General features: G+C 46.3%; 1 protein-coding gene across 3 annotated transcripts in view; it reads right to left on the reverse strand.

The window, feature by feature from the left end:
- pemt (phosphatidylethanolamine N-methyltransferase) overlaps window positions 1-14,964 on the reverse strand; it is a 147,306-nt gene that overhangs the window by 95,645 nt on the left and 36,697 nt on the right. For all 3 annotated transcript variants that reach the window (XM_060938780.1, XM_060938779.1, XM_060938781.1), the window contains exon 3: window positions 5,605-5,720. In XM_060938780.1, coding sequence (XP_060794763.1) covers window positions 5,605-5,720 — 116 coding nt within the window. The remainder of the gene's footprint in view (window positions 1-5,604; window positions 5,721-14,964) is intronic.

A 14,964-nucleotide genomic window follows, 5' to 3' on the forward strand; every position in this document is an offset into this window, starting at 1 on the left:
ACGTGCTTCCTGAAAATGCTCGCATTTTAAGAATTTCCACTGCAGATGCTCTCAATGATGTGAGCTGCAAGACTCAAGACTTGGTACGTAATTTTAAGATGTAATATTTTCTTAAATCACTGTATGTCATGAGCTCAAATTGTCAGATTGAGCAGTTTTTCTCCTAAAATTAAAATACAATCTTGTTATAGAAGAGTTTCAAATATGAAGATGAAGAATTCTAGTAACTACTAGATTTCTCTCTAGAACACTACATTAACAGTTATTGCACTTGATATTCAGAAATAGAAAAAATATTAAAAAAAGAATAAAACCATTAATTCCACAAAAGAATGCCAAACATATATTTCTATCAGTGCTCCCTGATTGAGCCATAAGGCAGAATCTCTTGGGTGGCAGAGGTCTACATTCCTCGATCATACTTTGTCAATTCACCCTCCTTCAGTACAGACAGATCAAAACCTAACAGTCAAACATTTGGGTTGAAAGTGCATCATTTCTACCCGCACAATCATCACTATTTTGTGAAAGAAGTAAAAGGCAACACAAAAAGTTGTATACATATACACTCACCAGTCAAGTTAACAGGAACACCTGTACACCCACTCGCTCATTTATGCAGTTATTTACTCAAGCAATCATGTGGCAGCCTCATGTTTGTGTGATGGTCAGGTGTCCACAGGACACTGCCAAATAGGACCAGATTTACTAAACAGGGCAAATGAGTGTGAGGCTGCAAGTTGTTTTTTATTTAAAAAAAAAAAGCCACACACACCAAAAAGTACTGATGGAGGGGCCAGTTCTGATCAATTCAACGTGCAGATTAATGAACACAAAACACAGCCAGTTCCTTTCAAGAATGTCCAACACAATCTACCAAGAGCAGCACAAATTAGCATACTGTCTCAAACGGGTACAGAATAACATGTTGGTAATCGATATGTTCTGATAACGTCTTCCTCTGTCATTCCAAATAAATTAACATGAGTAGAGAAAATTCTCTCCCTTCTACCATGTGCTCTCTGTTCAAGCTTGCTCATTAGGGATAAATTTATAAATTCATATGTTTAAAATTTATTCTAGAACTTATATGTTCAGTAAAGCTGCTTTGTAACAATGTCCATTGTTCAAAGCACTATAGAAATAAAATTGAGTTCTCAGCGGTGCCTCCTGGTGGCAACAATCGAAGCCATGTCAAGCACAAAATGGGTCAAGATGGGGTTTTGGTGTTAAATAATGGCACAATTGTCAGTAAATTGACAACTGCAAACCTGAGTAAATCACGTTGCATGATTTGTTTAAATACTCTCCCCCAAATTTTGCAGGCTGAAAGGGAAACTGCTACAAATGGAAGAACGTCAGCCACAAAAATACTTTTCACTGTGCATCTTTAGTAAATTCTGATGGTAGTTAACACCATAAGAGGATTTGTGCTGGTAGAAAACATTATTAAGTCAGGCCCAATAGTGCATTTCTAGCATTGTATCCGAAGTAATGTAACAGTATTCACCCTGTAAGTACACCACTAAACTATTGTTTGTTACTGTGCCCAGGTTTAAAAATGTGAAAGTTAAAGTATTTTCCACCATCAGGAAAAGCAAAGGCGTAAAATGTACATAATACCTAAACTATGTACTTCATAAATATTTCAGAATGGAATAGATGTTCCTCTCTTCTGTTTACTCTCTGATGATTTTTCCTTTTTTCAAATCCCATAACTGCTCACGTCAGAGAATCATACAAATACAAAAGACTTTACCCATGAATGTTGAATTATGTATACTGCGCTAAACAGCTGCCCTGCCATGGAAATTTTCCCCTCACTGCCCTCTGGTTACAAAATCCTCCAGCAGATACAGAGCCATGAGCTCCAGCCAATGAGGTCAAAGACAGTGAAGAGAACACAGGACAACAGCAGTGAGGTGCCACACACACACACTTCAGATTACTTTTTTTTTGGGGGGGGGGGGTTAAAACAAAAACCCCACAGACTAGAAACAAGGGCACTTTAAAAATACTAAGGGGCTGAAAACTGGATTTTTTAAAATTATTTTTAGGAAGCAAACAACTTTGTGGTACTTGGCAGCCATGATGCTCACTTAAAGTGCATATTCTGGACCAATTTCATTTTTTTTTTTTTTATATGAAAGTATGTTCCTTTACACACTCATCCAGAAGGGTAATTTTGCGCAAGGCCATCTGTCTACAGCAGAAAAAAATAAAATAAAACGTGTCTGGAAAAATCCCAAGGGAGTCTGGAGCTAGATTCATGACGTTATCTGCGGAAGCGCCAGCAGGCTGCGCGAGCTTGCACAGTTTCAGTGCACAGCCTGTGTAGAACAAGCGCTCCCATTTCTCTCTCATTGTCCGGTCTTTTGGAAAACGATGAGTACTAATCCCATCAAGATTGGTGTTGCTACACGCTCCTACGATACATCTGTTAACCATTGTAATAATTATGTGATAACATTGAAGAAATTTGCAGAAAACCACCAGGTCATTTTCTCATAAACAAACCAGCGCTGACGTAGGATTCAGAAAAGGCGTCCCGCATGTGACGTCACGAAAATCAATGTTTCCCAGGAAAGTCCAAATGGCAAGTTTTTTTTTCCAGAGGCGGACCAATTCGCCTCAAATGGCTTGATTTCAACTGAATTTTTCTGGTATTGCGCAAGGTAAAAAAATTGCACAAAATGCAAAATGTGACAAATATCTGACCAAAGTTTAATATAAAATAGGAGAATTACATTGATTTTGCTCCTGAATTTACCTGTGATATGCACTTTAAGATGATGCCTATAGTTTATAATAGCTTGCTGGCAGACTGCTGCTGAACTTTAGCCCTTAAGAAGCTCTACTGTCCGACACAAAAAGTCTGAGAAATCATTGCTTGTAAAAGTGTGGAGTAATTTAAGAATCTTAAACAGCTTGCTCTTTTGTTAATTTAGATACTGTGCTGAATAAGAATTTAATATGACTGTAATGTACTATACTATTATAGTGATTTTAACATTAACAATTTCTAAGAAATTTACTACATCATAAAATACAAAACATACCAGACAGAATGAGCAACATGGATGAACAGTAGCTCAGCTTTATGCTTATTTGATTTTTAAAATCAATTTGAAAAAGCATCTACAAATAAACACATGGGACTACAATGTGCTGTAACATTTCAACATTCATTCCAAAAGGTGCTCAACTCAGAGAAATCCAACCTATTATCACTGTGGCAGCGAGGGTGTGGTCAAGTGTCAGCTGTGAATGGCGAGGAGTCAGGTTGAACAAGCAGGTAACGTGATGAGTTACACGTGTTTAATTACTAGCTGTCTATTAAAGTGTGTCTCTGTGTGCCTTCCAGATGGCTAGTAATGAGAGAGAGAGATGCGTCACTCCACAAGTGTATAGTGTGCCTGTGTGGTAGTGGTAACTGAATCGCGTAACCCAGGAGAATTTGCTACAGGCATGAGAACGTCAATCCCACCTGTACAACAGAAGGACACAGCTAAGAGAATTTGCACCGGTAGATAAAGTACTCATTTTACTGCCCACATCAAGCTTAAAATGACTCGCCAAGTGGCAAGGGCCCTTTGAAGTCACATGGCAAATTGGGGAAGTCAACCATTAGGTCAAGCGCACAGATCGGGGCAATGCATGTCAAATTTACCACCTCAATCTCCTGAAACCTCAGAGAGAGAAGGTTCCTGTGGCTCTGGCGACGGTAGTTTCGGAGAGGGCAGAGCTGGGACCGGAGGCAAGTACAAAAGGTGTGGCCCAATTCATCCCGGTGCCCTTTGGAGACCACCACTCAGTCTGTCCCAGAGAGCACAAGTTATCAGGTTGCAGGAGGAATTCTGCAATGTGTTCTCACCCCTCCCTGGTCACACTGACCTCAGGGCACCACATAGAGATTCCCCCAGGGGTGGTGGTGCACAGACGCCCGTATTGGGTCCCCAAGTAAAAGAAAAATGTGGTTTGGGGTGAACTCAAGACAATGCTTACATGGGAGTAATTGAAGAGTTGCACAGTGACTGGAACAGCCCGATGGCCTTAGTTGCCAAGACAGATGGGACAGTCTGGTTCTGTGTGGACTAAAGAAAAGTCAACATGGTTTCTAAATTTGATGCATATCCGATGCCTCGCATTGATGAACTGCTCAATTGCTTAGGCATGGCTCGCTTTTATTCAACACTGGATTTGACAAAGGGATATTAGCAGATCCCCTTGACTCCATTATCCCGTGGGGGGCCTTTTCCACTCCATTTGGTTTACATCAATTTGTCACCCTTCCATTTGGGTTATTTGGGGCCCTGCAACGTTTCAGCATCAAATGGACCGAATCCTCAGTCCCCACAATGCATATGCCGCTGCCTATTTAGATGACATTATTATTTATAGTAATGATTGGCAGCAGCATTTACAACATCTAAGGGCTATCCTGAGGTTGCTGAGGTGCACTGGGCTCACAGCAAACCTAAGGAAGTGTGCAACTGGATGGGTGGAAGTGTGGTATCTGGGCTTCCACTTGGGTCATGGGCAGGTGCATCCCCAAATTGATACGACTGCAGCAACTGCGGCCTGCCCGAGACCCAAGACCCAAAAGGGGGTGAGGCAATTCCTGGGGCTGGCTGGCTATTACAGGTGACTCGTGCCTAATTTTTTTTGGATGTCACTAGCCTGCTGACTGACTTCACTAAAAAGGGGCCACCAGATCCGGTCCAGTGGTGGGACCCGTGCAAATGGGCTTTTGCTCAAATTAAAGCGATTTTGTGTGGGGGCCCGCTGTTGCATTCACCTGACTTTCCTTTTTGTTTTACAAATCGACGTGTCTGACAGAGGGCTGGGGGCAGTTTGGTCCCAAATGGTGGAGGGGGAGGAACGCAATCAGCTGCAAGCTCTTGATGCGAGTATTGAAGTACAGCACCATAGAAGTGTTCAAGTGGGCAGTCCTCACTCTTCAGTACTACCTGCTAGGATGCCCTTTCACCCTCTGTTCCGACCATGCCCTGCTCCAGTGGCTCCACTGCATGAAGTATGCCAATGCGCAGATCACTTGTTGGTATTTGGCCCTCCAGCCCTTCAAGTTCGAGGTGGTCCACAGGCCAGGGGTTACAGATGGTGATGGCCTGCTGCAAGCTGGACGGCTCCCCAGCCTGAGTCGGGCGGTAGGGTATGTGGCAATGAGGGTGTGGTCGAGCGACAGCTGTGAACGGCGATGAGTCAGGTTGAACCAGCAGGTATTGTGAGGTTTTACACCCATGTTTAATTATTGGCTGTCTATTAACGTATGTCTCAGTGTGTCTTCCAGATGGCCAGTAACGAGATAGAGAGAGAGAGCTGTCTCACCCCACATGCGTTTGTGTGTGTAGTGTGCCTATGTGGTAATGGTAAAGTCACTGAAAAGTGAATGGTAGAATAAAGTGCACCTTGAATTTTCACACCTGTCTCCAGTTCCTCATTGTCCCAAATACAGAAAGTTGCTACAGTCATTATCCGTGATTTCTGTTGCATTATGATATTGCCTTTGTGTTTTTTTTTCTTAAAAAGTTGCCCATTTGTGAATTCTATCAATTTGAATGCTCAGTGAGTTATTTGTATTACCTGTGACTGCGGTAAACATTGAGAAGCAGAATGACAGCACCCAGGCAGTAGCAGGCCACATAAGGGCTTTTAAACATGCGTGTCAGACCTCGTGTTCTGTGTTCCCATCTGGCAACCTAAAATACATAAGAGCAGACATCAATAACATTGAACGAGTACTGTTGCTTAAAGGTCCTAGTAAGAGAGTACTGTTGCTTAAAGGTCCTAGTAGGATATTGAGTCAGATCTTAAACCTCTGGGGTCGAGAGCTTCGCCAGGGAAGCTTGGCAGGTTTAGAATGAGTAGGTCATGTATTTAGCTAAATATCTTTGTGAGTTATCATACAAGCATGATAAACATATTGACAGGAAAGTGTAAAGTTTCTATGTGCCCACTATTGAAAAATATTATATTTTTCAAATTACCTAAATTAGATGAAACATAAAACTTGTTACCTTACTCAGTCACACCGGAGTCGGCGTGCTGAGCTCACATGCTAACAGAATGATAATCACTTTCACTCTTTTGGTTTCAATTGGGTTCTCTATCACCGTGGGAATGCCCACCGCAAATAGGATAAAATAGGTCAGCCATAGTTTAGGCTATTTGGAGGTAAAACTTATTGTGAGATGACATTCGGTTTTATGTGCTTCGGATGATTCGGACAGCGATTCGATTCAATCTTCAGAACTGCAACACTGATGAGTGGTGCCTTTTTTTCTTTTTTTAAACTTCGACCCGATCCAGCCGAAGATCAACTCAAGTAAATGTAAATATTTATGAGCACATCGGTTGATATGCGTACACTGTAGTGCATATACAGGAAAAAATGACACTGCAATTTTCCAGAGTTGAAAGGATTTTCCTAAAAATAGCTAATTTTGCTCTACTTTGAGTTTAGAGAGTAAAATTTGGAGTTGGAGCAAAATTAGAGTAACTGTGTAACAGAATTGGTTGTAGCTCTGAACTGAGTAAAATAGAACAAGAGTTAATTTCAAGACACACACTTTATGCTTTCCTATGTGCCCACTACCAAATAATATATTTTTCAAATTACCTAAATTAGATGAAACATAAAACTTGTTACCTTACTCAGTCACACTGGAGTCGGCGTGCTGAGCTCCCACTTACGCGTTCATAAAAGAATATCATGCCGTTAGCATGTGAATAGTCTTTTATGAATGCGTAAGTAGGAGCTCAGTGCTCCAACACCGGTGTGACTGACTGAGTAAAGTGACAAGTTTTATGTTGCATCTAACTTAGGTAATCTATTTTAGGTCAAATACCAAAATAAAGTCAAATACCAGATAAATGAAGCTGTTGTAAAAAGCAGTTTTAGAACGGTGTTAGAATGTGTGAAAAAACATTACCTTGCCCATTGTGACGAACCATTTTGATCACTTGACCTGATGGGATTAAGAGTTGGCAGTGGGAGGGGTATTCATGCTTCCCATTGAATGGAATTTTTTTTACTCTTCTCATTGAATGCCCCTCCCACTCCCAACTCTTTACCCCAAAACAATAGGACATAAATTTTTTGATGGCCGGTTAATTGTCCAAAAACAATGGAGCAGATTTAAGTTTTTGTGCTTGATACATTCCCAAGACTGAACAAAATCACCTCAAGTGACAAATGGTTTGTCACAATGGGTAAGGTAATGTTTTTTTCACACACTCCAACATACACACACACACACACACACTGCATAGATATTATTGTAGCTAAACTTGTGCTGAATACAAAAAAAAGTCATATGACCTTGAAAATACTGCTTAGATTTGTTGAAATTGACAAAATCAGAGTATGCCAAAATCATTAGAGTGCCAGAAAATACCCTCAGACCCCATAAAGATTATTAATCCATGAATGCATTAATCTATGCAATTCAAAAAAGTGGATGCATTTTAACTAGCTTTGTGGGGTTTAGGTGAAAGCTAACTGACTTTCCATCAAGATTACCATACAATACCACACAACCTCTGTGATCATTTTACAGTCTCCAGAACACATACTTTCACTTTAATAAGCATGTTCAAAGAATGAGCTGATGACCAGCAGAAGTTGGAGTTGGAGCAAAATTACAGAGTAACTGTGTAACAGAGTTGGTTGTAGCTCTGAACTGAGTAATAGTTCTGTGGGTGCCAAACGCCTTGTTGATGAGAGGTCAGAGGAAAATGGCTAGATTGGTTTGAGTTACTAGGAAGGCTTTAACAACTCAGCAACTCTTTACAACCGTGGTGAGCAGAAAAGCATCTCAGCATGCAACAGCAGACGACCACATTGGGTTCCACTCCTGCCATCCAAGAATCAAGAACAAAGTCCCTATTAAAGTGAAAGTGGCCGATTACACACGCACGCATATTCAGGCCTTGCTATAACCCAATTAGTGCATACTGCAGCATTGAAGATTCTGTTCCCTAGGCGTCTCATACATGTTACAGTTGCATGCATGACACACCTCTAGCCAGTTATCATCTGTTTGCTTCAAGCTACTTCTGTTGTCTTCCTAATATCTAAGTTACCTTCGTTTACGTTACTCAGCACTCCCACTGAACATCTGCTTATGAAGATTTATCTACCTGTACCGAAAATGTAAGCAAGTGTGGAACATTCAGTAATCTGTACAACAACTAATTGCATGCATTTTGGATATAGACTTACTCCGGACACATGAGAAAGCACAAACACTGCCACAGAAGAATAATAAACAGTTTATAAATAAGTAATAAATAAAAAGCAAATGCCAAAGATTTAGTCCCCCTTTGCTGCTAGATCTTGGAGTTTGTGTTTATTTGCAATAATGTGGAAGCAGTGCAATGAATAAAAACATGCAAATATGGGCAAACATCGACCTTCAGAACCGGGGGAAAAAACGTGACCTCAATGTTGGTGCCAGATGGACCGATTTGAGTATTTCTATAACTACTGATCTCCTGAGATTTTCACTCTCACACACACACACACACACACACACACGCGCGTCTCTAGAGTTTACACAGAATGGTGCAATAAAGAAAAAAAACCATCCAGTGAGCAGCAAGTCTGTGGACAGAAACTCCCTGTTGATGAAACAAAGAATAGCCAGACATTTTCAAGCTGACAAAACTGCTACAGTAACCGAGATAAAAACTATGTACAATTGTGGTGAGCAGAAAAGCATCCCAGAATGCACGTGTTGAATACTGAGGTAGATGAGCTACAACAGTAGAAGACCACATCGGGTTCCACTTCAATCAGCCAAGAACAGAAAACTGAGTCTGCAGTTGGCACAGGCTCACCAAAACTGGACAGATGAAGCCCGGTGTGATGAATCTTGATTTATGCTGAGGCACACAGACCATAAGGACAGAATTTGGCACCAACAGCATAAATCCATGGGCCCAACCTGCCTTGTGTCAACAATCCAGGCTGGTGGAGGTGGTGTAATAGTGTGGGGAACATTTTCTTGGCACAATTTGGACCTATTAATACCAATCATCACTTGATTGCCTGAGCCTATTTGAGTACTGTTAATGACCATCTACAGGAATTGCGTGATGCATTCATTTCAACATGGACCAAAATCTCAAAGGAATGGTTCCAAAAAAAAAGAAAAAAAATGTTGCAATAAAATGTTTCAGATTTCAGATTCTTCAAAGTAGCCAGCGTTTACCTTGATGACACTTTGCACACTAGTGGCATTATCTTAACCAGCTTCACGAGGTCATCACCTGAAATGCTTGTCACTTATCAGATATGCCTTGTCAAAAGTCAATTAGTGGACTAGTTTCTTACCTTCTTAATGCGTTTAAGATCAAACAGTAAAAAGTAAATAATAAAAATACAATAAATAGCCCTATTCCACAACTATAGTAATCCATATTATGTCAAGAGCTGCTCAACTAATTAAAGAAAAATGACAGTCCATCATTACTTTAAAACATGAGTCTTTTAATTAAAAAAAAAAAAACACATTGAATTAGAAGGCGTGTCCAAACTTTTGACTGGTGCTATATACGAATCCAATTTCCAGAAAAGTTGGACTATTTTCCAAATTGCATAGCGGAAAAAAAGACAAAAAAATTTAATTAGGAGGAGTGTCCAAACTTTTGACTGGTACTATGAACCCAATTTCCAGAAAAGTTGGACCATTTTCCAAAACGCAAAGCGAAAAAAAAAAAATCTGAGCTTTATTAATTCACGTGAGCCTTTATTTAACCGATAAAAGAACAAAGAAAAGATTTTCAATAGTTTTACTGACCAACTTAATTGTATTTTATAAACTGTAGCGCTTACGGAGTGTGGGTGGAGCACAGAGGACGGCAGGACAACGCTTTAGATACAGAGAAGGCTTTTATTTCTCAACTTTTCAGTTAAATCGCCAGTTTCTAGTATGCGGCGTAACACACACACACACACACACACACACACACACACACACACACACTGTGTTCTGGTCCCGGGTTGCGCTCCCTCTGCTCTCCCTCTGCCTCCTTAAATAGGGAGCGGTTACTGGGAAAACACAAAACACAGGTTAATTACCGTCAGGTGTAGCGATTCTGCCACTCACCTTCCCTGGCTCCGCCCTCCTGTCACAGACTGGCGCTTGACCACGCCCCCGCTGCCACATACCCCCACCGCCCGACTCAGGCCGGGCGCCCGTCCGGCCCGCAGCCGACTCCCCCCGACGGGAGAGGAAGTCCGCCACGACCATCTGCGCTCCCGGCCTGTGGACCACCTTGAAGTTGAAGGGTTGGAGTGCCAGATACCAATGGGTGATCCGCGCGTTGGCATCCTTCATGCGGTGGAGCCACTGGAGGGGCGCATGGTCCGAACAGAGGGTGAAAGGGCGCCCCAGCAGGTAGTAACGGAGGGCGAGGACCGCCCACTTGATCGCCAGGCATTCCTTCTCAATCGTGCTGTAGCGCCGCTCACGCACCGACAGCTTCCGACTGATGTACAGGACGGGGCGATCCTCCCCCTCCACCTGCTGGGACAAAACGGCCCCCAGCCCTCTGTCCGACGCATCCGTCTGCAACAAAAAAGGGAGAGAGAAGTCAGGGGAGTGTAAAAGTGGCCCCCCACACAGTGCAGCCTTTACCTCAGAGAAAGCCCGCTGGCACTGCTCCGTCCACTGGACCAGATCTGGCGCCCCCTTTTTAGTGAGGTCAGTCAGCGGGCTGGTGACGTCCGAATAATTAGGTATAAACCTACGATAGTAGCCAGCCAGCCCCAGGAACTGTCTCACCCCCTTTTTGGTCTTGGGCCTCGGGCAGGCCACAATCGCTGCTGTCTTATTAATTTGGGGACGCACCTGCCCGTTGCCCAAGTGGAAGCCCAGATACCGTACTTCCACCCACCCAATCGCACACTTCTTCGGGTTGGCAGTGAGACCCGCCCGCCTCAGCGACCTAAGGACGGCTCTCAGGTGTTGCAGGTGCCACTGCCAGTCGTTACTATAAATGATAATATCGTCGAGATAAGCGGCCGCATAGGTGGTGTGGGGCCGGAGGACCCTGTCCATCAGTCGCTGAAACATAGCTGGCGCCCCAAACAGCCCAAACGGAAGTGTGACGAACTGGTGTAAGCCGAACAGTGTGGAAAAGGCCGTTTTCTCCGGGGATAATGGAGTCAAGGGGATCTGCCAATATCCCTTCGTCAAATCCAGTGTCGAGTAAAAGCGAGCCGTGCCTAGTCAATCGAGCAGCTCATCAATACGAGGCATTGGGTACGCGTCGAATTTAGACACCGCGTTGACTTTTCTATAGTCCACACAGAACCGGACCGACCCGTCGGCCTTGGGAACCAAGACCACCGGGCTGCTCCAGTCACTGTGGGACTCCTCGACGATGCCCATTTCGAGCATGGCCTGAAGTTCTTCCCGAACCACCTTTTTTTTGTGTTCGGGTAGCCTATAAGGGCGGCTACGCACTACCACCCCCGGGGGCGTCTCAATGTGGTGTTCTATGAGGTTAGTGCGACCGGGCAGGGGTGAGAACACATCCGAAAACTCGGCCTGCAACTGGGCAACCTCCATGAGTTGGGTCGGGGAGAGGTGGTCTCCACAGGGGATCGGAGAGGTACGTGATGCCAATGTCCCTTTTTGAACCTCCGGCCCCAGCTCTGCCTTCTCCGGAACTACCGACACCAACGCCACGGGGACCTCCTCTTTCCAGAGTTTAAGCAGATTGAGGTGGTAGATCTGTAGTGCCCCCTCCCTGTCTGTTCGCCTTACCTCATAGTCGACATCCCCGACTCGCCGTGTGACCTCAAAGGGTCCTTGCCACTTGGCGATTAATTTGGAGCTCGACGTGGGCAACAGGACGAGTACCTTATCTCCCGGAGTGAACTCTCTAAGGCGCGTGCCCTTGTTGTACAGGCAGGCTTGCCGTTCCTGGGCCTGCCGCAAATTCTCCTGAGTTAGGTGGGTGAGCGTGTGGAGTTTTGCGCACAGGTCCATAACGTACTGAATTTCGTTTTTACTCTGTGAAGGTCCCTCCTCCCAATTTTCCCGCAGTACATCTAAGATGCCGCGTGGCTTACGCCCATATAATAATTCAAACAGGGAGAACCCCGTGGAGGCTTGGGGGACCTCTTGCACTGCAAATAACAAGGGTTCGAGCCACTTATCCCAGTTACGTGCGTCCTCACTTATGAATTTTTTGATTATATTTTTGAGGGTGCGATTGAATCGTACAACTAAACCGTCCGTTTGTGGGTGATAAACGCTGGTGCAGATCGGCTTAATACCCAGTAGCCCATACAGTTCGCTCAGTGTTCGTGACATAAACGAGGTGCCTTGGTCAGTCAGAATCTCTTTCGGGATTCCAACCCGGGAGATGACGTGGAAGAGGGCCTCTGCAATACTGCGTGCTGAGATATTGCGAAGAGGCACCGCTTCCGGGTATCGCGTTGCATAGTCCACCAGAACCAATATAAAGCGGTACCCTCGTGTTGACCGATCTAATGGCCCGACGAGATCCATCCCAATTCTTTCGAACGGGGTCTCGAATAATGGTAGGGGGCGCAAGGGCGCTTTTGGAATGGCCACTGGATTTACTAACTGGCATTCGCGGCACGCCGTACACCACTTACGGACGTCGCCGCGAATCCCCGGCCAATAAAATCGGGCCATTATCCAGGCTAGTGTCTTATGCTGCCCTAGGTGTCCAGCCATGGGATTAAAGTGAGCCGCCTGGAATACCAATTCTCGGCGGCTCTTTGGAATTAATAACTGTGTGACTCGCTCTTTTGTCTGAGTGTCCTGCGTCACTCGGTATAATCTATCCTTCAAAATGGAAAAATAGGGGAAGGACCGGGTGGCGTTCGGCTGGAGCGTTTGACCATCGATTACTCTCACTTGGTCAAACGCGTGTCGCAGAGTCTTGTCTCGCGATTGTTCTAGTGGGAAATCCGCGAGGGATTCCCCAACAGAAAGAGGAGGAGCCGGCGGCTCCTCGCTCTGTCACGGAGATGACGTAGACGGCTCTGTGACCGCAGCTCCAGCCAAAGCGACACCGGGACCTCCCCCTGTCAAACGGCAGAACCCACTCTTTACTAGGCGCGTCATCAAACCCTGAAATCCCGGCCAATCAGTCCCCAAAATTAAAGAGTGGGTAAGGCGAGGATTAACCGCCGCCTTCACTATAGATTTTTCCCCTCTGAAATATATGTGGACCGACACCAAAGGGTATCTGTGAACATCCCTGTGCGCACACACAACACCTTCACCCCCTGTGCTCCCCCCAATGCCTCGTCTTGCACCAGGCTTTGGCGGATCGAGGTCTGATTGCAACCCGAATCCACCAACGCCTGATATGTAGCCCCTTGTACACTCACCGGTATGCGATACGCTCCGGCCCAATCGAGGGCAGCTTCTGGCACGTCGGGGATCCGCACCACCGCGCCCACGTCCATTGCTCCGCACTGTTGCTGCAGGTGGCCCGGTTCCCCGCAGCGCCAGCGAACCGGCCCGGGCCTTCCCTCTGCAGCTGTGCTCTGGGGCTCACTCACCTGAGGGGGGGGGGGGAGAGACAGACACAGAAGGGAGAAATGGGAGGGCACCACGGGTGCGGCGGGCCGGCTGGGGTGGAGCCGGCCCCCGCCTCCGTGGTGGGGGAATGGGGCGAGGACGGGACACAGAAGCGGGGGGAGAAAGAGAGAGAGAAGAGGAGAGAAGAGACGACGTCGTCGGCCGTCCTGCCACCGGAACAGCCGCCAAATGATCCTCCGCCAGTCCTACGGCCTGATCCAGCGACGCCGGGCGGTGGCACTGGACTCACTCCGCGGTTCCGGCTGGTAAGCGGGTGATGAATTGCTCCAGCACCACCTGATCGATGATTCCCTCGGCGTCGCGATCGTCGGCCCTCAGCCACCGCCAGCAGGCGTCCCGGAGCTGCTGGCCGAACGCGAACGGCTGGCCGACTTCCTCCATCCGCAGCGCGCGGAAGCGCTGGTGCTGTTGTTCGGGCGTGCACCCCACGTGCTGGAGGACGGCCCGGCGAAGGTCCGCGTAGGCCAGCCGGCGGTCGGCGGGGAGCTGTAGTGCGGCCAGCTGCGCCTCTCCCGTCAGGAGGGGGAGGAGGCGCGCTGCTCCATCGGCCACCCCGAGGCTTTGGCGACCTGCTCGAACAAGGTGATAAACGCCTCGGGGTCGTCCTGCAGGCCCATCTTGGTCATGGTGAGGGGAGACGGGCCCACGGCCAGGGCGCTGGTGGACCCCGCCGACGTGAGGAGATGCCGGAACGCCTCACGATCTTCCTGCTGGGCCAGCACCAGGGCTTCGAAGTGTCGCTCCTGCTCCTTTCGGAGCGTGACGAGTGCCTGGTGCTGGCTCTGCTGAGCCGTGGCGAGGGCGTGGACCAAGTCTGCGAACAGGGAGGATTCCATGGGGCTGCAAGGTTGGTGCTCCACCTTTCCCGGGTTTCAGCACCACTGTAGCGCTTACGGAGTGTGGGTGGAGCACAGAGGACGGCAGGACAACGCTTTAGATATAGAGAAGGCTTTTATTTCTCAACTTTTCAGTTAAATCGCCAGTTTCTAGTATGCGGCGTAACACACACACACACTCTGTGTTCTGGTCCCGGGTTGCGCTCCCTCTGCTCTCCCTCTGCCTCCTTAAATAGGGAGCGGTTACTGGGAAAACACACAAAACACAGGTTCATTACCGTCAGGTGTAGCGATTCTGCCACTCACCTTCCCTGGCTCCGCCCTCCTGTCACAGACCGGCACTTGACCACGCCCCTGCTGCCACATAAACATAAATGAAGTTAGAATTTGATGCCTGCAACACACTCAAAACAGCTGGGACAGAGGCATTATTACCATGGTGTTACATCACCTTTCCTTTCAGTAACACTTTTTAATTGTATGGGATCTGAGAATACTGTTGCAGTTTTGCA

This window comes from Neoarius graeffei, chromosome 14, assembly GCF_027579695.1.
Source record: "Neoarius graeffei isolate fNeoGra1 chromosome 14, fNeoGra1.pri, whole genome shotgun sequence".
NCBI lineage: Eukaryota > Metazoa > Chordata > Actinopteri > Siluriformes > Ariidae > Neoarius > Neoarius graeffei.